The sequence below is a fragment of the Astatotilapia calliptera genome, chromosome 3, assembly GCF_964374335.1.
Source record: "Astatotilapia calliptera chromosome 3, fAstCal68.1, whole genome shotgun sequence".
Taxonomy (NCBI): Eukaryota; Metazoa; Chordata; class Actinopteri; order Cichliformes; family Cichlidae; genus Astatotilapia; species Astatotilapia calliptera.
In genome coordinates this window covers 34,468,444-34,493,881 of record NC_137424.1, presented here as the reverse complement: position 1 = coordinate 34,493,881, position 25,438 = coordinate 34,468,444, and the positions used below count along the sequence as shown (strand labels likewise).

General features: G+C 42.4%; 1 protein-coding gene across 1 annotated transcript; it reads right to left on the bottom strand.

Moving 5' to 3' along the window:
* Nucleotides 1–893: 893 nt before the first annotated feature.
* ppp1r14bb (protein phosphatase 1, regulatory (inhibitor) subunit 14Bb) lies at nt 894–24,933 on the bottom strand. Its single transcript, XM_026161726.2, has 4 exons — nt 23,989–24,933; nt 4,045–4,128; nt 3,926–3,958; nt 894–3,796 (listed from the first exon to the last, which is right to left on the bottom strand). The coding sequence occupies exons 1-4, from the start codon at nt 24,187–24,189 to the stop codon at nt 3,728–3,730; spliced, it is 387 nt and encodes a 128-aa protein (XP_026017511.1). The 5' UTR covers nt 24,190–24,933; the 3' UTR covers nt 894–3,727.
* Nucleotides 24,934–25,438: the final 505 nt, after the last annotated feature.

The window sequence follows — 25,438 nt, the reverse complement described above, 5'->3', positions numbered from 1 at the left end:
TTGTTTGCAACAAGGATTTGGAGCTGTTTGACCTAAGACTTTGCTTTAATATAATATAATATAATATAATATAATATAATATAATATAATATAATATAATATAAAAACCTAATGCTACAACTGGAGAAAATTGATTTTTAAAATATAAAACAAAATAAAAAATAATCAAAATTTTACATATATGATTCTAAAAATGCGGTTTATAATTGAACTTATTTTCATTCACGAGGCGCAAATCTGATAATACAATTTAAAGTCCGAGATCTAAGACAAATATTTAATTATAAAATACTTATAGCTTAGCATAGTGTGTACAGGGCGCAGTACTGTACGATCCATTTGTTATTCTTTTTCAATTGCTCTTCCACTGCCAGCACTGTGCAGCTGCTCTGGCACCCCTATACTTAATTATGGTAGTGTGGTCAAATAGGCTGGGTTTGCATTTGTAAGACGCTGTAATTCAGGGGTGTGATGGTGTAAATAAACCCCATACATAGGAGAAGGATCCCAATTTCTTCCCCAAAGTTCTCCTTTTTTTGCTGGTGGGGTAATGTTGGAGCCGTGAACTAAACGTCTGTCCTAACGTCCTTGCAATGTTTAAAACATCAAATCATTTATCCTGTTCTGTTCATTGCTCTCGTTGTTCCCTGAACCTTTGGTGAAAAGTTATGAATGGCATGATGCACTCGTTCACTTAACTTATATTAACCATCCTCCAAGTATGATGGTATTCCTGCAGGTATCCCCAGACATCCTCACCTTCTCAGCAGGTGGACGATGTAGCTGTTATACCAAGTAACCACAAGATGGCATCAAAGTGAGGCAGAAGGGCTCTAGAAGAAGGATTAACAAACAGTACCAAGTACTATAATAAAATACCACACAGAGAAAAATTTCCATTTTACATGTTTTTATTAAAGTTGCATAAAAGTGTAACAAAATTGGACAAAAACAAGACCTGTTGTTGATATTGCTACATTTGTTGGTTGGTTTGTTGGTCTAATCAGTCTTAAAAAAAAAAAAAATCTAAAGAACACCACTCCTCCAAATGGCATGGTTTAGCTCTTGTATTTAGCCTCAATGAAAATAATCAGTATATATATTGTTTTTTGCAATTTTCCCCAACAGTAAAAAAAAAACAACACAAAACAGACTTGTCAATAACAGTCTACGAAGGTATAATAATCCAAACCTGGATTTAGCAATGAAAATCCACTCAAATTTCAACTACTGATTGGACTTGCCTGGTAAAATCTGACCGATCAAAAATGTCCCAGCAGGGAAGGCAAAAGCAATCGCACCAAAATGCATCTGAGTGGATTTTTTCTTTTTGTTCAACTACGTGTTAATCCAAGGCCGGGTGTCAAGAAGTGTCATGATCACGATAGAAACAGAGCAGTATTCAAATGGTAAATGCAAAGAACATCTTTTACCTAAACAAAAATCACTGTATCAAGGCCTAAGTATTAAACACTCACTTCTTTAAAAAAAACAACAAATCAAAAAACAGAATCTCAGTTTGTTTTCCAGAAAAAGAAGAAAGAGTATATAAGGACCAACAGAAGATTCAAGATTTTTCCCCACACACTGCAGGTCTGCTCACACATGGCAGCAGCTTGCATTACCCTTTAAAAGAAAAATGTCTCCTGTTTATTTGGTTTGTGTAACATAAATAATACCTAAGGCAACATCTCTTTATAAAAAAACAAAAAATGAAAAAGAAAGGAAAAAGGGAGGGAGGAGAGAAGGGTGACTGTGGGATGATGGGATGAGGGAAGGCAAAAGAGAAAAGTGGGGGATGTGTGTACACATGTGCCTTTTGGCTCTACCAGAGAAAGAGGCAGACAGCGAAGGTCTGCTGTCACTGCAGGTGTTAGCAATCGGTCACAGGAACCACAGCGAAATCTCGCTGCTTCTCTTGTTAACCAATGGGCTTCGGTCTCTGATCTGATTGGCCCAGGATCAGAAACAGATGGCTTATTCTCTGAGAGGATTGGTAGCTGCACCGGGAGGATGGAGGGGGGCAGCGGTGGACTATGGCCTCGTCTCCCTCTCTCTCTGACTGTGCCTGGTGTTTGTGTGTGTGCACATCTGTGCTAGAGGCAGCTGTGTTTGCCGATGCGTTTCCGCTTCCTCCGCCCCGAGAAGCTGTGTGCGTGTGTGTGACAGAGAAAGGAAAATGCATGCTTTGATTTGAGCAATGTTAGCGGTGATTCCACTGGCATGTCAGGCAGAGGACAAATGTCAGAGATGTGGCTGCTCTGAACGCCCCCCCTCAAAAAAGGATAATGGTTTAGTCTAATGTTTTAGAAAAAAGGAGAAATTGTGAGAATGAGATGGAAGGGTTAGGGGCAGTGATTTAAAAAAAGGCAGCTTTGTTTTGGGACCCCTTGTTGGACTGTCAGTGTGTGTCCGTGTGACAAAAAAATGCATCCAGGAAACAAAAACAGAACCCCCCCAACCCCCAAACGAAACAGGAACCAGTCCTATACTAAAAATCTAATCTGTCATACAGAACAGCAGAATATACAGGCCCAAAAACACTCCTATGACAAATGTTGCTGTACATTATGTAGCAACACACACGTAGCATTTAGCGACACAGACATACGTTTGTATGTGCAGCGGCTTCTGAGGAGCCTCTCGTGACTGTTCTACGCATTTGAGGAAAAAGAAACTTTCTACTTTGACATCCAGCCTAAAGAGAACTTGCTTCCAAAGGATCAGTGTTTTTAAGCCCGTGACCACCAAAAACAAGCCAGTGACCCTTTCCAGGCTTCAAATTTCCCCTCTTTGCCGTGCTAAAGATACACTATAAATTATTCTTTGTGGTTCCGATTTTTCTTCCCCTCAAAATGACATAGTGCAGACTTCTCAAACACACAAACACACATGCGCACACACGCACAAAAAAAAAAGACAGTCTCTAAATGCACCACTGCAGCAATGCCTCTGATTGAGGGGGATAACTAGCAAAAGACTGTACTGATCCCCGAAAGAGTTAATTTAAAAAAACTAAAGTGAAGCCCTCAAATTGAACCGGGAAGTATGGAAAGAATTATAATGGGCGGCTGGGTCAACTTTAAAACCCTCAAAAACAGCAACGTAAAGATTGGTGAGACTGAAGCGAGTTGATTGGCTTCTTCCTTCCTCTAACCCTCCTCCTCGTTCACCCTTCCGCTGTCTTTTTGGCATCTGCGCTCTCTCGTTCTTCTTCTCGATCTCGGTCACTCTGCTCGCAGTAATTAGGGGACTCGTCTCCTCTTCCTCCTCAGACAGATGGAAGATGGTGTAGGGGTGGGTGGGGAGGAAGTAGAGCTGGATGGGAACGGGTAGCAGAGCCAAAAAAAGAAAAAAAAAGGTGGAGAGAGGGGTAGGAGTAGGAAAAGAGGAGGAAGGAGAATGCCTGGATTAAGACCAATGAGTCGCTTTTGAATTAATTCACTCTTTAATTTGTCTTTTTTCTCCCCTTCTTGGCTGATGGTTTTTATGAAGAAAGTCCAACAACATGACAACAAAAGAGAAAAGCGACATATGGGGCTGGATCCAGGCAACAACAAGAGAGGGTCTAACTAGAAGCAGAAACAAGTTGCAACATTTCATGAACTTTAATGGAAGAAAACAGACAAAAAAGATTTTAAAAAAATAGCGTGAGCTGTGGTAGGAAGACGAGAGGTGAGGGCTGAGGTGGAGGGGAATATGTCGGATGGAGGGAGGAAGGATGCCATCATTTCTTCTGAGGCGTGGAGAGCTTCTGCATCCCTCGGATCTTGTCGAGCAGCTCTGAGACGAAGTCCTACGGGGAGAGGGCAAGGACAGAAACACATGCGGGGACTCAGAATGACAAATATGCACATCAGAAACGTTCACTTGAAGAGGCAGAGGGAGTTTATGAGCAGGGGAGTGAAGAAGGACTGTGTTTTACCTCAGTAGGTTTAAAACAGTCAACCAGCAAATCCTACAAAACAGGGAAAAACAGGATGAAATAACTGCTGTTTGCAGCCATCTTTCATGCTCTGAAACAGGTGCGCACGTGTGTCCTACCTTGACCCTGGCTGCCCGTTCAACATCACTGGGCATGTCGAGCAGTTCATCCACATCTATCTCCAGCTCAGGGATGGCCTCTTCCTATAGCACATGTAACAAAAGAAGGAGAGAAGCAGAGCACCATCAGAGACCAAACATCCACCAGGCTTCCTTATAAAAATGCTAGAGAACCTCTTTCCACGAACACATGGAAAGAAATCCTCATCCTGTCTATTCTTAGTGCCTGTGTTTATATTATGTGGTTGTCTGCTAATAGACCAGCAAGCGTAAGCATTTCTCTCTCTGTATGACGTGGTACAGTTATTGATGAGTGTCCGGCTGTGGACACTAGAGGGCGGCGTGCTTCCATCAGCCCAAAGCACATGGCAGAGAGAGACAAAGAGAGAAGAAAAACAGCACAGACAGGTTTCTTTTTTTTTTTTTTAAATCTTCTTGAATGAAAAAATAGTTTATTTTCAAGGTTGGAAAACTAAAAAATAAAAGAATTAATAATCTGGTTAAAAGCTGTGCTTAGTTGCTGTTACACAGAGAGCAATGATACCGTTTGGGGGCTAGAAGCACCAGTGCGAAGGTATTTTACTTTTTGCCACACAAAATTATTAAAATGAATGGACTGACGTTTGTAGTTGGCTTTCATCCCACGAGTTACACGAGGAGACAGGGGTGCTCGTCTACCAGCTATTTAGCTCAGTTTAGCAAAAACACAGCGAGGAGGAGGTGGCATCTCATGTGTCCACTGTGTCAAGATTCACAAAGGCGAGGCGCTGCAGTGTTTTATTGTCTGTGGAGAGGGCCGAGCTAGCTCATTTCCCATCATTTCTCAGGTTTACGTGGGCAAAACAAAGCTATCCATCCATCTATAGCTTGGATGTTTGAGATCGAGTAAGAACAGGTGCATGTCCTAAAGCTAACACCTGAGAAGAAAGACAGTTACAGACACAGGATCCAGACGAGTTCCTGTTTCTAACAGGTCTTTAAAGAGTCCTCCTTCAAATCTGTTGTGCAAAACTGGAAACATTTATTTTAGAATAATTACTATTTACAGACAGCTCATTACTGAAAGCTAGGGTGCTAACTGCTGATGGCCACCCATGTTGTATTCATGTAAAAACCAGTTGAAAGTGGGAAATCTGCTCCTTTGAATCGGGAATTTTTACAGCTGCATTCACATTTAGAATACTTGTACTTTAAAGTAAAGTAACACATAAATTAAAATACACATTTATACACCTAATATAAGCCAATCAGTCATCGCCCAGCTTCATCAGGCTCACACCTAACGTCGAATTAGTCTTCAGGATAAAGAAAGCAGTTCGCGGCGAGTTCATCTTCGTCTCAGTTTCTCCTTATCCAATCAATTCTTTCTTCCGATTAATCTGTCGCACTATTAAAAAGCTTTATTAGTCCCCGTCTCTCCATCTGCCTCGCTCGCACACACTGGCTCAGTGTGCTCCAGCCAAGCTCTTCACCGCTGGCGACAAGAACACAGGCACGCACACTCGTACAAACACTCTGTGCCCCCCCCCGAGCTCTTTTGCAGCTCAATTGCTGCCCCTATATTCATGTCGTTCTCTAGGAATCTCTCCCTCGCTCTCGTCCTCCCCCTCGGTTAGAGTTGCCCACACCAGCTGTCTCTGCACCTGCCTGACTGCCCCTTATCCCGTCACACAAAACACACACAAGTCAGTCAGACTCACAACCACACATGGACAGGCAAAACATGCTGTGTGGGCACATTAACAAAGCGGTAGGTTTTCTTTTGGCAGTGAAAATGGCTCAACGTCCCGCACACACCTTGCACACACCGATTAAAGAATTATAGGAAGGGCATTAATAAGTCTGAGCTGAAGTGCGTGTGTGTGTGTGTGTGTATAAAAAGGGGCTGTATAAGGATTTAATTTGGGGCAGTCTGTGTGTGTGAGATAGAGACTGTAGGTGACAGCTAGACTTACTGTCAGCAGAGCAACACAACCGCACACACACTGACACACAGACCAGCATGCAGATATCCTGCAAGCACCAGTGCAGACAGACACACACACACTCACGCACAAAGGTCTGACACAAAGACTGATCTGCACAACATGTGGCCCCCATGTGCTTCTAAATGAGTCTTTTCTTTTCCTCCCTTTTTGTTAACTCTGTATCTGTGTGAGACACTCGTGAGGTGAGCGTAAAGGACGAGGTGGAGAAAAGCATAAATGTTTCATACGGCTTAATGGAAAAAGATTTAACAGACGCTGTTAAATCTGAGAGGGGAGGGGGGGAGGGAACGCCGAGAGGAAGGAAGGTAAGAGGTTAAGGAGCATATCGAGACGAGGGAGCAGCTGAGTGGAGCAGACTGAAAGAGAGAAGCCGAGGAGGGAGAGAGAAGGAGTGAGGGAGATGTTGAAAAACGCCGGAAGACAGGCTTCTGAGAGGAGACACAAAGAAAGCGGGGAATCACGAGGGAGGATTTCCAAAACAATCCTCCAGACTGACTTACTGAACTAGTCTGGAGGTTTTTGTTTTTTTACTGCTGGCTGCAGAAGATGTGGAGTGGAATAAAAGCTGATTACAAGATATTGACAAGCACTGAAGGTTTATAAACAAAGCAGAGCAGAGAAGAGTGCAGGTAAAGGAAGGAGGGCCTGCTTTATTCTGACGAGCCTTCAGAAGAGCATCAATACTCGTGGGTACCTGCAGCTCTAACATGTTGTTCCAAAGTCTCCTACAGGTTCATGCACTCGGATACGATCAGTGTTGGGGAGTAACGGAATACATGTACCGCCGTTACGTATTTAAAATACAAAATATGAGTAACTGTATTCCGTTACAGTTACCGTTTAAAAAGGTTGTATTCAGAATACAGTTACTTTGTTGAAATAAATGGATTACACTGCGGTACTTTCCTGTTTCATATTGTCGCGGGTCAGGACTGTTTGGGTTTTGTTTGACAGCTACGTTCTGTTGTTCCAGGCGGCAGCGTTACGGTTGCCATGGTTACAGGGCGACACGCTCTCTCTCTGCGGCTGTGTGTTTCCTGGGTGAGAGAGCGCCTTTTCCTTGTTGTTGTGCTAAGCTAACAGGCAGAATGCTACAAGCATAGCTCTAAAGAATGTTGCATCATGGGCAGTGTAGTCCGTGTTGCAGGGAGAATGGACTGTCATACACGTTATGGGTCTGTGAGCGCGAGGAGGGAGAAAAAGGCGAGTGGAAAGGTACGAGTTGTCGTCGAGGAAAAACGGGAGCTGGAAGCATGTAAATATAATAATAACCACTGCAGCCAAGAAGAGTGCCTGACGAGCCCAGTTGTAAGTAAGCTATTAAGACTCGACTGTACACCGTGTTCGTGTTTTCCTCCGGAACATTAAGCAGCCTTTCAACTCCTCTCTCTGTCTCTCGCAAGAAAAGTTGACCCACACAACAAAGTAAAGCTATTTTTTGGCTACAAGCCGACAGGGACCCCGCCGTATCAGTCAGAGGTCCCTTTACTACAGCTCGGAGTCGCGGACCTTCAGTAATAGTAATAAATCACACAGCAATAGTACATTCACGTTGCTGTAAAAAGCATGATAATATATTAAGTAATCCAAAGTATTCAGAATACGTTACTGTCATTGAGTAACGTAACGGAATACGTTACAGAATACATTTTAGGGCATGTATTCTGTATTCTGTAATGGAATACATTTTAAAAGTAACCTTCCCAACACTGGATACGATGTACAACTAACACGCAACAGCAACATAACTCAACAAGCGATGTTTCCAGGATATTTTTAAAGAGGAAGTCAAAAAATATTTCAGAATAAAAATCCACCTGAGAAACATAGACAGGTACTGCCCCATGACACTATAGTGGGCAACTGGTGGAAATGGAGTTAGGAAACGGCAGGCTTGGACCACTTTGAGGCAAATGAGGGGGGTCCAGTTTTCAAAACGTAAAAATAGCTTTCAATTTATTTCCTTTAACATCATATACTGTAGTAGGGCTGTGCTACCCTAGACCTCCCTTTAGCCACACCCCTACTTGCCACCCATATCACCAGCATCACTGGGGAAAACACCGCAAACACGTGGTTCTTGAAACTTAATTACACTCTTCCTGACAAGCTCGCGAATATGAGTCCCACGAGGTGAAACGAGAGAGACGCAGATCGTCTGGAGGCTTCCTTCACAACGCAATGAGATGTGACAGTATGAGGCTACCTCACTGGAAAAAAAACGTACCACGCATACTCGCATAAACACGACCTACAAGTGGGTCAGTGTCCTTGTATTATAACAACAAAAAGGCCCGTCATTGCTACTGGAAATACAGCGGGTGAAATAATGACACGGCAGCAAAGGCAGATGCTAGTCAATGTCTTATCGACGTGGAAAGCTTCACGTCGGTGTAGATGTTTATCACGGGCTTGTTTGACAACTTCATGCATAAAGTAACTGATTCCTTTGATAGGATGTGGGCAAACTGAGAGCGGAAAGAAACAACAACAAAGAAGACAGAGTGATTATGTATCACTGAAAATGTAAAGACGTAGGCAGAACAGACAGCCACTTTTGCTCTTCTAGTGCCTCAGTAATAAACCAGGATAAAAATAACCGGGGATGGCCAACAGCCCATTCTGCTACAAAACACACAAACAATGTTTTTGGCCGCGTATGATACGGGAAAGAGAGACAGACGGAAAAAGGAAGTTGAAAACAGAGGCTGGGATGGAGGAAGGAGGGAAGGGAAGAAGTAGGAAAAGTAGGCCGCGTGGCAGTAAACAATGACACCCGCTGCAGTTTCTTTGCGACCTGTCTGGCAAACGCACACTTTATGCATCCATCACAAGGTAATAAATCAGACTAAATCGCACTGTATATTTGCATTAAGAGAGTGGCACTCCATTAAAACTATTACCCTGACTTGGCATGGTGACACAGGTATAAAACGTGTGTGTGAATGCTGACAGTGATGAGTTCCAGGCACTCGTGTTGGCAATGAGAGCACGGCCGCTGAAATGCTTTCACTGCTACTGTGTGTTTTGGTTGTCACAGATGAGAGGAGATGGTATCCATACCCTCAGATCTGCACTGCTAACGGAGCAGCTTTAGTTAATAAGGATCAACTGGGCAAGATGAAGCAGAAACTCTGGGCTTGAAAAGCCAAAAAATGCAAAATATAGGTGGGATATGATGTGCAAGGTGCTTTTACTGAATCCGACGTGCAAATGTTTTACAGCCAGGAGCATTATTACTGTTATATTCCTACAGAACAGGAAGATTGCTGAGCATACATGTAATGGCTAAACCCGAATTTCTGTTAAATGTAAATTTCTCTCTATGTAAACAGCAACAGGTATGATATTTTCAATTATTTATCACAGTAATTGCTCTATTATCAGAAACAGACTGTGTTTAATTGTCAACTTGATCCCATTCAGCTGCTCTCTGATAGCGTGACTGTCTTACGGGAACATTCGTGGCAGGTTTGTTGGTATGTTTGACAATCTCATTATGCACTAAAAAAAAAAAAAGTGAGATAACTTTATTTCATTGGAGAAAACAGATACCAACTGTGCTAAATTGTAATAAGTTTTTGTAATACTCAGCATATGCAAAATACTAAAAGTCACAATAATATTGGATTGTGATTGAAGTTTTGTGATAATATTGTATCATGTGGTGTCTGATGCTTCCCACCTCTAACAATAAAACCACAGGAGGTGAATGCTTTTATGATTCACCAGTTTATTACACATTAAGGCTTCCAGTTCTGCATTATTGGGGGTGCGGTTGCTTTAAATGGCAGGTAGTTGAAGGTCTATGGTCTAGTTCTGGTTACTGTATCTATATGTTAATAGAAGACTGTCGATTATATGGATGCCCTTTTCTAGTCACTCTTTTAAGCATTAGCTGATCCACTTTTAGCTTCAATAAAAATAAATGGTGGCAGCCACAATGCTAAACTTCAAGCCTTAAAATGCAAGTTCACAAAACAATGGGTGATGTCATCTTTTGTCTTTTAGTCTATTGTGAAGCGCTAGGAGTAAAATGGCTGAAACCCGGTATTGTTCGACACCATCATTGTTATGGATAATGACTGAAGCTTAATTACTAAATTATATTTAACTGTGGATCTACGGAAGTGGGTTTGCCAGGCAACCACAGCTCACAGAGCACCACACATGCACTGGTGAGTACAACTTCAAACTCTCATATTGTATGCATGTGCGGGCGTGTGTGTAAAACAAACACTGCAGGATTAAGCAAGGAAGGATATGCAATAGAACTGGGGTCTAACGAATATCAAACACAGAAAGTATAACACAGAAACTAGGGATAAAAACACTCTTTGCTCCCAGAGCATAACATTAGGTTCCTGGGAAATGACAAATCGTCAAGTGGAGAATTTAAGGTTATCCTGGCAGATAATGGGGAAGTAAATGCGGATAATTCCAGTGTGTCGATCTGGCCATTGCAACATGACTAACTGGCCTATTCAGAAACAAGGCCGCAACCGGCGTTAGTACAGCCTTACTTACAAAAGAAGAGAAAACAAGCAAGCTAAAAAGTTGCCTGGAAGCTGTCTTGAGGTGGTAATTCATGACACCCTTGTGACCGATCTGGTAATTTTGTCTAGGGTCATCTGATTACTACAAACAGACGCACGCAGACAGGATGAGGCCAGGATCTGAAGAGCGGAAAAACACTGGGCTTCAACCTGCTTCCTGCCTTACTCTCTCCCGCCGTCCGTTTATCTTTACGTCTCCTTTGATGCCCTTCCCCTCGAGTTGGTATCACCGCTCTGCCCTGCTCTCACACAGAGAGAGTCACCCTTGGCGCGTTTGTAATTGGCCAGTTCGTAGCATTCGGGCCATCTTGCTGTGGGCATGAAACCACTTATGAGAGAAAGAGAGAGGAGGGAGTCAACAAGAGGTCAGCGAGGGTGTACTGAGGGGTGGGTGGGGTGGTTAGGGATGCATTGTGTCAGTCATCGCCTGCTCCTTTCCATCTCCCTACTATCTGAGTCTGTCTCACCCTTATGGTTGCTTATCAGGAATCTCCAGGTCTAACAATAACAAGAACAGTACTATAGTCAACTTCCTTTTTAGGATCGCCGCTCTTGCACCAAAAAAAACAAAAAAAACAAAACACACACACACAAAGCTTTCCATCTGAGGGTCTCTTCTTTACCACAAAGGCAGCCAACCACTTCCTGTTTGAGCATGTGACCTTGGGAGATATTGGGGGAAGGGAAGGTGTAGAGATATCTGTTGGAAGTTTCTATGCTGGGTATCCCTTAGACTTTAAAGAGGGCAAACTCACAAACACAAGTCTGTTTGTGTCTGTCCACTTAATTTAAGTACTGAGTGGCTGTTGTAATGAATGTGTGGCCTCACACATGACTGCTGAACTATAAACCACAGCAGTCCCTAATCGATGCAAAATACTTAACCCAGCCTAAGATCTCGAAAGTGTGTGTTATTGTGCACTTTCCCGTGCGTGCCTGATTTTCATCTCTATTGCGGGTCTAATCAGTTGGATGTACTTCCTCTCAGGAAGAAAATGATGTCCTGTTTTGAATCATATGAAAAGCAGAAAGAAAGAGCTGCAGGCAGCACAGATCAACTGAAGCCTGTTTATAACCCAGCCTGCCAGGACACAGACTAGATTATATTATTTCATCAGTCGGGTTTGCTTTGCTCTTCCTCGCCCCGTGTAGAAGTTTGCAAACAGGGAAGTGCAGTTTCCTCCTCCCGATAAAGGACAGTATCACAAAGAGAATAAATGTAAAAAAAACAAAAAAAACAAAACTTTAACGCTTCGCTGCATGCATCTCTAGGAAGCAAGGACACATGTAGCTTCTTAATGATACTGTTCTATAAAAACTCTAAAAACAACACGCAGCCCTCATTTAGCACGCACTACCAGCGCCTCCATCTGCTTTAACTCTGCAGCCCTGTCAGCCTTTTCCTGCTATCTCACTACAGATAAAATGCAAACGGATCTGTCATGCAAAGTAAAAAGAAGCAGAGCCTCCAGAGTCTGGTGGTAGAGATGTGGGCATGCTAATGTGAGTCCCGGTGCTGTGTGGGTTGTTTCAGATTTTTTTTGCAGGAGGAAGCCAAACCAAACGGGCTCCGAGTGCACAGAACAAATCCTCACATGAAGCCAAGAAACATTCATCGCTATAATTAGGACTTCGGCACAGCAGTATTCACTGTAACTGCAATTAGGTAACAGAGGTCGCATTAACAGAAAGACAGACAGATACTGTAGTATGGAATAAAGAGCGGGAAGGGAATGGCTATAAAACGTGGATCGTACCATTTAGCTTTCACATAAGGAATATTTTCCTGTATATCGTCGCTTGTAACATGCCTGCAAACTAATCTGTATTTTTGTCCACTATCATAATTTGACAAGCGGATTGTGATAGCGTGTCAAAACTAACACCCAGCCAACCTTTGGTTCAACTGTAAAGCTCTCATTTTAGACTAAACACCCACGCACACACACCAAAAAAAAAAAAATCTATTTGTACAGTGAATGTGCAGAAGGTCATCCAAACCTGACCCCCCAAAAGCTGCCCATAGTCATGTCTGATCGCTGTTCGGTTGAATGATTCCCCCGTCAGCTTGTTTGGCCTGACTGAAACGGTTCAGTGGTTTCTGTGTGTTGACTGAACACGTCTGTGTTGCGGTTTTTCCAGGGAGACAGTCTGCTGGACCCTCGGGGTCACAACCAGCCCCGGGTAGACTTGTATTGGTAACTATGCTGCCGTGTAACCCTTTCTAACGACTACACGAGGGCACAGTTTGTCACTGCTGTTTAGATCTACTGCCTTACAAATCAAACCTCTTTTATAATAACATAAAAAAAAACCACCCAAATAATTACATCAATGCTCATCTGCTTAACGCAGTGCATCAGGAGTGATTTAACCTGTGGATTCATGAATCTGCTCACACTAATACATCAAGTGTTTAAGTGCCTTTTCGATATAGGAGCAGGAATCGCAGAGTAACACATGACTCAATGCTGTCACAGTAGGTTGCCCGTGACTGCTTTGTGTTACCGTCGTTATATCTAAAGCTACAGAAACATTAACGTTGCCTAAAAATAGAAAACATCACAGTAAGTGCAGTGCACGGACTCTGGTTAGGCAGTATAATGTTAACGATAGCATGCAAAAGAGGCTGATTGACCAACTGTCAAATCAGCATTACTATCAAGAGGGAAGTGTTACTTGCGGTGTTAAAAAATTATGCAAATTTAAGCTTCATCTGTCAGCTAGGTAGAAATAAAAAAAAGAAAATATGAGAAAGCTGACAGTTTGGGAATGACAGGAAGTTCATAAATAACCTTTCAACTTTCAAATGCAATTTTCACGCAGCTTCTCTCTGTCACAACACACAAAGATCATCCATCTCTCCTCTTCAGCTTTGACTAATTACTAAATCCCTCATCAGAAGTAAGGGAACCGAAAACTCTCAAGTGCCCACCTCTCTGCTGCACTGAGCACGGTCCCGTATAAACCCATGGATACTAGGAGAGTCCCTGCTCTGTGTGTGCGTACAAGTGTCAAACAAAAATACACACAACTCTTCAACCAGGCGAAAGAGTCACTACCACAACGACGGGACTAAAAGAGGAGATTATGCGCAGATTAAAATAAGAATGCATACAAACAAGGATTACAGCAGATTATCATTATGTCACTGTTGGCAAGTACTACTAACAAAACTAAAGGGCTTTGAATTTACTTGCTCATTTGCCATGTCATTCACTGAGTAACTTGTTCTTTTTTTTGTTTTAGTTTGTAGCACAATGAGTACACTTCAAAGTCACGGAGGTCCAGTTTAAATATCCGCCCCTCTTCTGCAGTTTTAATTCACTTTTGCTCACGAGCTGCTGTGTTTATCTGCAAAGCCTCTCGATTCATTGCCCCAATATTGAGATATAATCCATATGGATATCAAAGTGAGCTGCGGAACATTATTATTCTTTTATGCAGATCAGTCATCAGAGTCTCTGACCTCTCAAACGCTGCCAACAGAGTGGGTAATCTAATCAGCTAATGCTTTGGTTCATTTCCATATTCAATCAGATACAGGAGAAAAACTCACAACGCAGGCGATTCCAACAGATTATCGCAGCAGAACCAAAAACAAACAGACTGAAACTGCAAAAACTAGGAGCTGTATCGCTGTATCTCCACTTTTGTCTTACTTAACAAGGACGTCTTACTGTACAACTCTGTGACCTCTCGCTGCATCCTGAGTGACTGTAATAACCAGAGACGCACTAAGATGAAACATTAGAGGAAAGAATGAGTAAGAGGCAGACGCCAAAGCTGTCGCTCTGACTGTCCGCTGCACAGCCTGATGCCCTTTAGTCAGCAGCTTGAAAGACGCTTTTGCTTACCGAGTGAAACACACAATGTTTGTCTCCAGATTGTCACGTCAAGATTGTGTTACTCTGACCATATCAGTTTCAGAACGTACAGAAAGCAACGTCAACCAAGCAAACTTTTACTCTGTCGCCTCAAAAGGAGCTTGTTTCTATTCTGGGTTTAATAATGTCACAGACAGGTGCCCATAACTGCAACTATAAGTCACTACATGTATTTGTTCTTCTACTACTTTTAACTGTTGTTGCATGTCAGGTGTTAGAATGAGTAACCTAAACAGGTGAGCACTGAATAATGATCTATGAGCATCAAAGGAATCCAACCAAATATGGCCGTCTCCCTTCCTGGTTAATAAGCAACTTGTAAACACACTGACCAAATATGGTCTGTTGTTCCTTCCTGCTGAAGCAAACTCCAACAAAAAGCACACACTAAGGTAATATACTATAGAAACACCAATATGTGCATCTGAATTTTGCCATTATGTAATAATAATGTAACAGAAATGACTGATAACACCATCTCTCTGTTTTCCCTGTCTGTCGATCCGAGCGCACATCTTTGCTTCATTCGTTCCCAAAGACATCCGAACCAGAGCCCATCTCGTCACAGACCTGTCCTCCAGATTATCGCAAGTGTTCGAGTTTCACAGCGGTGACATCACAGAGGAAGTCAGGACGACACCTGCGGTCTGACCTTGGCAGAAATCACTAGCCGCCTGCCTGAGACTGACAACAGGTCAGGAGGTGTCAGGTAATGTCGACACGGTGCAACCACAAGCCCAAGCCTCACACATGAAGCGCTCCTGCACAGTCGGATACTGGCATGAAACAGGCACGTGCATGCACATTATGCACATACACCGTCAGCGACGGTGAATAATAAAGCTTCTTCTGCGCTGCCGAACAACAGCTCAAAAGGCGTCTGCTCTAACGCACCTCCCGGGATTAAAAAACCCTCCTGAGTGGATCTGCGTTACCTCACTCAACCTGTGCACGGAGAAACCTCATGAGGATCCTGGCTCCAAACAAATCATCCAATGCCAGGCCCAGCCCCTGCTGTTAAATGTTAGAGCAGTGTCTTGGTTGTGCCATTGTTTTAATACAGTTTCAGCGCGGAGGCCAATAAACGCACATCACCCCCGCAAAAAAATAAAAAGGCACTATTGTAAAAACAACACTCTGGAGCCACATACAGCAATAACAGAGGTCTGTGCACCATCACCATTATGCTCACTTTAAAAAAAAAAAAGCCTCCTCGAGGGTGCAAGAGCTTTCACAAAACAGCTACAGACTTAAGAGGCTATAAGTGCAAGCAGCAGTTTAGTAAGGACCAATAGGAGCAAAGTGTCTGATACTGCACACTGGAGATCATTTAAAATAAAGTGCAGGAAAGTCAACGTGTGCTTCATTATTAAGACGTTAACTGCTTGAGTAGCCTATTTAGATATGCCTATTAAATACAATCTGAAACACAATCACTTGTATAGCACAAAGACGTTCATGGAAAACGATCTTACATCTTTTTATGTTGTTTCACGACAATAAACAAGCAACTGGTTGGTAAAATCCAACCTATATTACCTATGCTTAAGGGTTTAAATGTTGAAGAGGTGTTAGTCAGTATGCAGAGGCTACTCTAGCTGACACGTGCTAACAAGATGCTTAGAAATCTTTGGCATACTGATTAAATTACATGGTAAAGATATTCTTTGAAGTTTGTATCTAAAAGGGAGCTACTGTGCTTCCCCGCCATCCTTCATATTTACCCTAATACAGTTTAAACATGGCCAAAGTTTTAAGAAATGAGGCATGTGCAAATAATCCCTGCGATCCAAAAGTTTAGGCTACTCTAATCACTGCATTTTAGACAGTTTTTTCTCCTCTTTTCTCTGGATGATGTCAGTGAGAGCATACATATCTAATATGGTCATCCCAAGTGCTCCACCTACATGCTGTTCAAACCTTCTGTTGGCAAGTGTCACAAATCATAAGAAAGTTCAGAGGGAGGGGGAAGGGAGCCGAAACAGCTCGTTTCGCACAGTGGCTGAACACAGGAACTGCATCAAGGCTCAGTATGAGATAATTCAAGATGATTTTGAACTGTAAAATCCCACAAGAACAAAAATACTGAACTGGAAACACACATAATAGTTCTCTTAGTTGGGGGAACAACGATGGCTACGTGAGCGCTGAAGAAAAAAAGATGTCGCTTAGAAGCGCGGGCACTAAAGTCGCTGTAACTTCAACAGTATTTAGATTTCTTAGTCACACTGTTGTTGCAGTCCTGTCTGAGTTAACTGTGATAACTCAACTCTCACCTGAACCTCAGAGACACTGAGAAGACAAGCAGATAACATTCAAAGGACATTCTTCATAACAAAAACTATACTTTACATCTATTACACAAATACAGTCAGAGTATTACACACACACACACACACACACACACACACACACACACACACACACACACACACACACACACACACACAATTCTTATAAGACCCAATTTGTTGAGAAACTGAGATAAACAGGGTTTTTTTCTTCAAAGGGAAAGTGGTAAGTAATCTGGTTATTTTTTCCACACACTGTTTGTCTCACACTTCCTGTGACAACATATAAACATTCCTCTAAATGACTCACATCCCTTGTTCTTTTCCCTCCATTCCTCTCCTCCTTCATCCACGCCTCGTTCGGTTTTCTCAACTTCCTTCCGACCTTACTCACCCACTAACCAAAACACACGTTTAATCTCCCTCACTCACAATATTCTTTGCATTCTTCCACCTCTCCAACTCTGCTGATTTGTTCCTTTGCCGTTTTAAAAACATCCACAGAGTCAGTCAGTGGGTCAGGCTACGGCACACGCTGACTCACCTCATATCCGCTAGGAAAAGCAGAGTCTCCTCAACATGTAGAACCAGGTGTGACGTATAAGTAGATGTGTGTATGTCCGTCTCTGTGCAGATGTGTGTGCACGTGAGCACTGGTGTGGGAGAGTGGGCACAATGACACAGTGGAGTCTTTCATTCATGCTGTGTAACAACCACTCTTTGTAGTCACTCTCTTGCACAGAGTGAAACAGGGTAATGCTGATTGGTATTCAAACCTTACAAGTTAACAGTGTAAGAAAATGTTTGATGCTACTCTTTGGGTGTGTTTGTGTGCACGTGTGCGTTTCCTTTTACAGTCGGAAGTCAGTCAAAGAGGCCGAATTAATCCGTGACTGGAAAAGCTATAAAAGAGGTTGGCTTTCCCTGACAAGTGTTCTCCTGCAGACACACACAGGCGCACGCACGGGCATACACACACACTTTTTTGTGTATTTCTGGAACTAACTCCAACCTTCACTTCTCACTTTTTTTTCACGTTCGAGACCACAACACGCTCAAAGTGAAAATTAGCTAACAAAATAAGGAAATAATAAACAAAGAAAATATAGCTAATAATATGTATTTGTGTTACAATATATACAATTTCTGTGCTCAATAAAGCACGAGGTTATTTAAATGTCTGTACATCTATATTAAAATTTTAGAGGTACTTTTATTTTGAAGGGCACACAAACACCAGTGTTTCCTGTATTTCAGAAAGTGTGATTTCTTTTCATGTAAATGCATTTCAACTTTGACTTTACCTATTTAAAGAAAAAGGGAAACAGGAAGAACTGAAACTATTGTGGTGAGTTAAGTGTCAGCTGGTAGCATTTCCTCTTTTGTTGTTCACTTTTACGTGAAGAGAGTCACATGTGACTTGTTTATTTCCGAGTATTTTCGCTTTACAGTTTACACAGAGTCATTACCTTGAACGCATGGAACTGGAACACTTTAATATTTTTTGCATGCATCCCTTTTAATTAAAGGGATGCGCTCTTTTTCTAGCGTGCACCACAACACATAATCTACATGTTGTTTGCAAGCAGAGGCAAATCTGCCTAAAATTGCCTAATGTTACATTTTATCAGACTGAGCTAGAAAAACTGCATGCTCGAGCATGACTTCAAAATTATTTTCATCTGATATAGTCAGATTTAAGGACTGAGCAGGTTGACTGGTAGTCAGCTAATAGGCTTACAAGCGACAAACTAAAACCAGATGCTTTTAAAGGGCATGTATGCTCCACTCGCTCGCATCACTTGATAGAAGTGATAAATGTGGCCCTGGGCTGTGCAGTATAAGCAATAATAAACATAAAAGCAGAATATAAAAACTCAGAACCCTCCTCTCTGATTCATAAGCATTACCTTAGGACTTACATAAACTCATTTCCTGCTTCCCAGCACTTTTAATTTGGAGTGACTGCAGGCACTGCTGTTTTAGTGCCTGACAAACCCATCTAAACTGCAGTGAGACTACAAACCATTGCTTTTTGTCAGTGTATACATCATGCAGTAGCAGTGGATACATGTTCCAAAAGCACTTTCTCATTCTCCAGCTTCCCTGCCCACTCCTACTACATTTTCCTTCTCCGTTTGCCATCCCCTCTACTTTTTTTCCCTTCTCTTCCCCCGTTTATTGCATTCCTGCTCACCAATCCTGCCTCTGTTCCCGCTAGTAGTCCCATCTGTATTTGTGTGTGTGTGAGTGTGTGTTTGTATCTGTGTGGCCAGCCACGTAGGACCCTGCAGTTTGGGGGTTGGTCCGCCCACTCGCTCCAGTGTTAACCATGTAACGACTGGTCAGCCACGCTGTGATTTAAAGGGATAATGCCGCAAAAGGAGAGAAAATGAGTCTTTATTGACAAATAAAATGTTAACAGGCCAGTTACCATGGAAATGATAGCAAAGCTGGAGTGAAATTTGATTATTTTACTAAAAGCGGGGCTGTGGACCTTCTTGGTGTTCCCACTCTTTTCTTTTCCCCGGAGTACGCTCAAACTCACTTAGCACTATATACACAAAGCCATTAATAGAGTGAAGACTCGGTAACAACTGAGAAAGTGTAGACCATGTTTAAAACCACCAACGTTTGAAGAAACACTCCTCGACACCCTAACTTTTACTCCCAGTGAAGGGTTTGTACTTTCAGACTGCCACAGTTTAAAATATAAACTGTGTGACGGGGGTGTTATGGGATTTGGAGGCACTGTTGCAGCTGTTGCCACCCTTTCCCCCGCTTTGGACATACCATCATAGCCCTCACCACATGGCCTCTAGGTCCGCTTTATCAACTGAATCTGATATTATCCAGAGAAGTTTAACTGACTTTAACCTGCATGATGCTTTAAATTGTTGTGTTTCAGTTAATGTTAGCCAAACTTCTTTAACCATTAGTCTTACCCAGCTGTTGATATTTCTCTTCTAACTTTAATGCACTTTCAGTGCTCTGTTCTACGTTTGTCTGATTACAAAACATTGAATTATTTCAAGTTCTGTCTTGTTTTGGGCCTAGGTAGCTTTTTTCAGTACTCCACGCACCAACACACATCACTCCATAGTTGTTTTAGGTGGGTTGAGGCATATATTGATGCTACAACGATCAACCAGTGTCACTGACATTAATATAGTCCACTGCTCTCTAATAAGTGTTAAGGACGTGCACACGTTCGTCCATAATATTTTTATTTTATTAGGAATTAGATGAAAATTTTGCAGTAAAGCACAAGTGGAAAAGACAGCCATGTTTCCTCTTCAAACATTTGCTAATCAACCATGAAACTAGCTGGTTAAATTTAAATCGACTACAAATAAACCAGATGTGAATTTTATTTATTATTATTATCATCATTAAAGAAACTGCAATTGGTGTCTTTTACTGGCAGACCATAGCATCACCACCGGCGTGTGCTATCAATCATTGGCGGACCAATTAGCTCCATTTTTTCCCAGTTTATTGTTACAGAAAAAGTAACAATAAAGCTGAAATGTTTACAAAGTAACCCTAACCCCTTCGACATTTTATTAATCTGCTTTTCATAGGTGGCCAGGCAATATTAGCAAATGTTAACTGCTCCATTGGTAAGCATGTATGAAGGTTTAAATATTACTGAGGAAATTTCTTAGCAACACATATTTATAGCTCGGCAGTTACAGTAAAAACAGGTGACTGCTGTCAAAGTAGCACATGTAAAAGCTGATAATGTAACTATTTTTCTATATCATCATTTATTTATCTTGGGAATCTCCTTGAGATTAAAAATGTCTTTTCTAAAAGCGACCTGGAGAAGAAGGCAGGAGATAATTGAAGATAACCACACAAAATGCAACTGGGGCTCATTACAACTAAGCGAACACAACATCCAGAACATGCGTAATAAAAGATCAACGTCAAAAACAGCTGCAAATCAAACTAGTATCAAACAGATGGTCCTGCCTTTGGAAGGCTGCGCGTGCCTATAAAATACAAGCGTCTTAAAGCGAAAGCTGAGCAGCGTAACATTAGCATATGCCACACCTCCCAGAGACGTTGGCCACATACTGGCGTCTCTTCCTAGTCTAGTAATCAACAGCAAACAGTCAAAAGTTTTGTCAAGCAAAAATCCCCAAACACTGAATCATGTGGTTAATTTATAACCTCACTGGCGGGGAAATAGTCACTTGTTTCATCATTTCATTTTCAATTAAAGAAAGTAAAGATGTGTGACTGCTGTCCTTATAGCTTCAGTCTGAGTAAAACAGATGACGTCACAGTCTTTTCCTGTAGCCGCTTGCAAATGCAAAAATGTGTATTAGTAGCCATGTTTGGGAGGGACTGCGCTATTGGGTAACAAAACCAGGGAGTACTTCTTGGGCAAAGCAAATGCCACATTAACATCGGCTGCAGGTATTCACCAAAGCCCTGTGAATATCATGCAAGAATGAAAAACACAGACTTTTCTTCATACAGGATTTAATTTGACTAAACGGGCGCCCCTTTTTCCACAGTGTGGTTAACCAACATAAACATTTAACAAGGCTTGTTGCCATGGAATCATACTAAGGCTCAGCTCCTCTCTATTACCCATAGCAACTTTAACTGATAGGCTGACTAAGCGGCTGGATGAATATCTGACAGACTGGCTGGCAGCAATGACTGGCTGATTGCTTGTAGCATGTTTAAAGGGATTATGTTAATGGGAAAATAGCTCATAATGAATTCCCTGCTGAACAAACTCCACGCTGTTTTATTAAAAGTCGAAATGGGCATAAATAAAAAGGAGGAGGAGGAGAGGGGAGGTTGATTGATAGGACATAATGATGGGTGAAAGGCAAAATGCGGATTATAGGAAATAGGAGGCACAGCGAGGTTAGGGTAAAAGAAGAAAATCCCAAGCATGCTCTCTGCCTTTGTCAGTGAAGAGGGTTCTCCCCGTGTCCGCTCTGCTCCCTGACCGGCTAAAGCTGCCTCTCCAGTTACACTGCTTAGCAGCACGTGCTTCACATCTACCCATCTAAATGAGCCCAATGTGTTTCCATCAGTGAACCGACTGTAAATTAATCTCTTTGTTGTCTAACAGCCTAGACAGGGACTCGATTAGGACAATGAAAAGAGAGGAATTCAGTGGACGAAAGCCAAAAATAAGCATCGTCATTAGAGACGAACGATGGATGTGCGTCCAGAAATGTGAACTAAATCATTTATGTCCCATTTAAGTGACTGTAACACGATCTGCCTGTGACCTGAGCGTAATAAATCTCCACCGAGCTCAGGTTTTACTATGAACAACAACAGATAAAGTCAGTGTGCATCCATTTGTGTGTTTTTTGGACCCCACTTACAGCTGAAAAGCAGACTAACTGTGAATCATCAGGGCATTAAAACATGCATGACTGAGCGGATTAGGGGATGAAAGATGGACTGGGATAAGCGAATGAAGGAGTGAATCACAGAAAGACAAATAGGTGTTACTAACTTTGAACAGACTGTCTGGGTATCGGTCGCAGTGATCCACGTAATAGTGGCCAAATAATGGATTAAAAATTAAGGCGATTCTAAGCCACAAAAACCACTTTGTTTTAATTATAAAAGTAACACTAGACCAAAGTGCTGAAAAGCTTTACCCCTGAGCTCATTTGTTCAGACTTTTTGGACTCTGCGATGACTACACATAACATATTAATCCGTTATTGGCAGACAATCAAAGCAAATTGATTTTAAAATCCCGTCTAGGTCCGTTAATCACCTCAGCGGGCTTTGGTAACTTTGTAGTGTCAGGATATCCCGGCCACAGTGTGCATCATGAGAGATCCTCTGTTAACAGGATGAGATAATGTAGTGGAAACAAAGGTGTGCTGGACTATCTGGTTTTCTGACATCAAATGAATAACAGACTCGTCTATTTATGGCTTTCCCTGAGTGCATTTATCTTCATGGTTAACTGGGGCTTAGTATAATATCTATTTAGAGTCATGTATTCCCAGAAGAATGGATTTTTGGCTTCCAGTTGTAAACAGCCAGACGCCTTTCGCTCACTTGAGTCTTAATGGCTAAACAACCATTACAGCGACATTATGCAATGGTGGAGAAGCTTCAGTAATACAAACTATAAAAAGAACCAGTTTTCCTGGTTTAAAAAAGTCTGGAAGGGAACTTCTGAATCCGCCTACTACACCTCTTACCCATCCTCTTGCTAGCTACTACTAGGAATTCTGCAAACCTGTTAAGTCCCTGTATTCCTCACGCCAGGAATAGAATGTGGGTCAATGCCAGCTCAGTGAGCTGACATGAGCTTACCAACTACTGCCGCCAAGAGCTACACCACAGCTGCCGGCAAGTTACATTATAACTCTCCATGTGACACCATGACCGCAGGTTTGATATATACATGGTTACACTCAGGCATCGCTAAGGCCAGGGAAATCATTAAAATGGTCCTCCATGATGGGATATTTGACCAACCAGACATTTTCATCTCATCTGTCTCTGGTTTACCATCACTATTTGTGCCTGATCAAACTCGTTTTGCCTTACTTAAAAAGTTGTAGGACAAAATAAACTTTATTGTCTGAATGACAATAAAATTGGGTGGATAAAAACCAGAGACTGCTGGTCAAAAATAAGTTTTCCCTCTGTTTTATTCTTATAAACTGGTGGCTTTTATTTATTCAAAGTAAAACTGTCCCCAAAAAGCAGCTACACGGTTTATTTCACACCAAAGGCATGAAATAGGAGAATTGGCGCTACTTCCGGTCGGACATTAATAGCGGATTAAATTAATTCACAGGTGTGCTTTAAATCCGCTTCAGCCAATCAGAACAAAGAGCAGCGGCCGTCGATTTCGCGACGAGGCTATAAAAGTGCATGTGCTACTTATACCCCTACATGTGGGTGAGAACATGAAGTTTGCCCACATGGCTGATTTAATAAATGTATGACATTAATCTGTGAGGCTCTTCCTTATTTTACATACTGATCCACATGTGTCCGTGATACTCTGGGCTATAGAACAAGCGGAGCTAGGCCAAAAGCACCGACAAAGGGCCCGTTAATGTTTCTTTATCAACAGTTTGCCTTTGGATTAGACAGACACACAGACTTTCGCCCGTTACGCTACACCGCGGAGCCCTATTACTTAACAGAGCCGCCTAATCGATACCTTCGATCGGTTTGGAGGCCGGTTATTGTTTGGGGTCTTTACCTCACAGTCGTAGAGGTCCGTTAGCTGGTCGATAATCCACTCCTCCAGGTTCAGTCTCTTCCTCAGCTCTTTGCGGTCATATTTGACGGTAACGCGTCCCTGCTTCCGAACTGGTGTCTCCGGCTCCTCCGTGGTACCGGCCGGTGTCTGGAAATATACCCGGGGTTGAGGGCTCGTCTCCGGGCTTGTTACAGCTGCCATTGTCGCCTGGTTTGGGAAAGAGAAAAAATGCCCCCGGAGCTACAGAAGTGTGAAGTGAGCGACAGAAAGAAGGCAGAAAACGGTCTGTGGACGTGCGGCTCGTCGCTTTTCCGCAACGAAAAATCCCGGCTGGTGAATTTGTGACTTGGAAAAAAATCCCCCGAAGAAGAAGAAGGACGGACGATGGACCTGATGCTTTTGTTGTCAAAAATCGCTCAAAGGGACATTCGCAGCGGCTGCTCGCTTCCACCACACAAAGGGGACCGACGGCCACGGAGAAACGTAAAGGCTAACCGGCTTACTGGGCTATTTACAGCATGCAAACTCCGCTTATATAAAAAGAGACGGCAGAAGAAGCAGAGCCGACCTCAACTCTTCATTCAGTACAAAGAGAAATCACACGTCTCTCTCTCTCCCCCTCTATCTCTCTTTCTCTCTGTCCCCACGAGGAGTGCGTGCGCGCTCTCTGACCGGACTCGAGCGCATCCGACGTACCAGGGGAAAAAAACAAAAAAAAAGCGGATAAAGAAAAGAGACGTTAATTACCATGCGCTTTCAAAAGCAGCCAACTTTTTAAACTTTATTTCTTTTCCTTTTAAAACGTATTTCCCAACTTTACCACGTGACCACCCATCCCCCGGAGTCCACATTCCTTTTATTAAATCGCTTCAAAATGCCCGTATAAGTGCTCCTCACAATTTCAAAGACTTATGTTATTTACCCACGTGATCTGTTAAGATTTCTCCCACAGCCCAACTTTTGACAACCTGTTTGCCCTTTTTTAAATCGCCTGTTCTCCATCGTTGTGTGCATTCTCAGTAGGGTAGGGACACATGCATTGTGTTGAACCAATACAAAAAAACATTAACACAAATGTATTTTTTTCCCTTCAAACACTTCCTTTTTCAGTTTCTTCACAACTGTTAGAATATCTCCTCTAGAATCTGTGAAATCTAGGCTATATGGGTACATTTTCACGCCTACACCTCACTCTTTGTGAAAATAAGAAGCTTTTATTTCACAACACGCAAATTATAATTGTATCCCATGTTTGCAAAATGCACTTTCTCCCCCTTGCAAGAGTGCAATCAGTGCCACGGGCAAAACGCAGCTGGATCTTCTTGTTTGCTTTTGCAATTTAACTTCATCTCTGATCAACTTGGTGAATGTGATCCACGAATAGGAACGCAGTGCAGTCAGATTTCTTCACAGTGTGCCCATTGTGCCGTAACAGCAGGGAACCCTACAC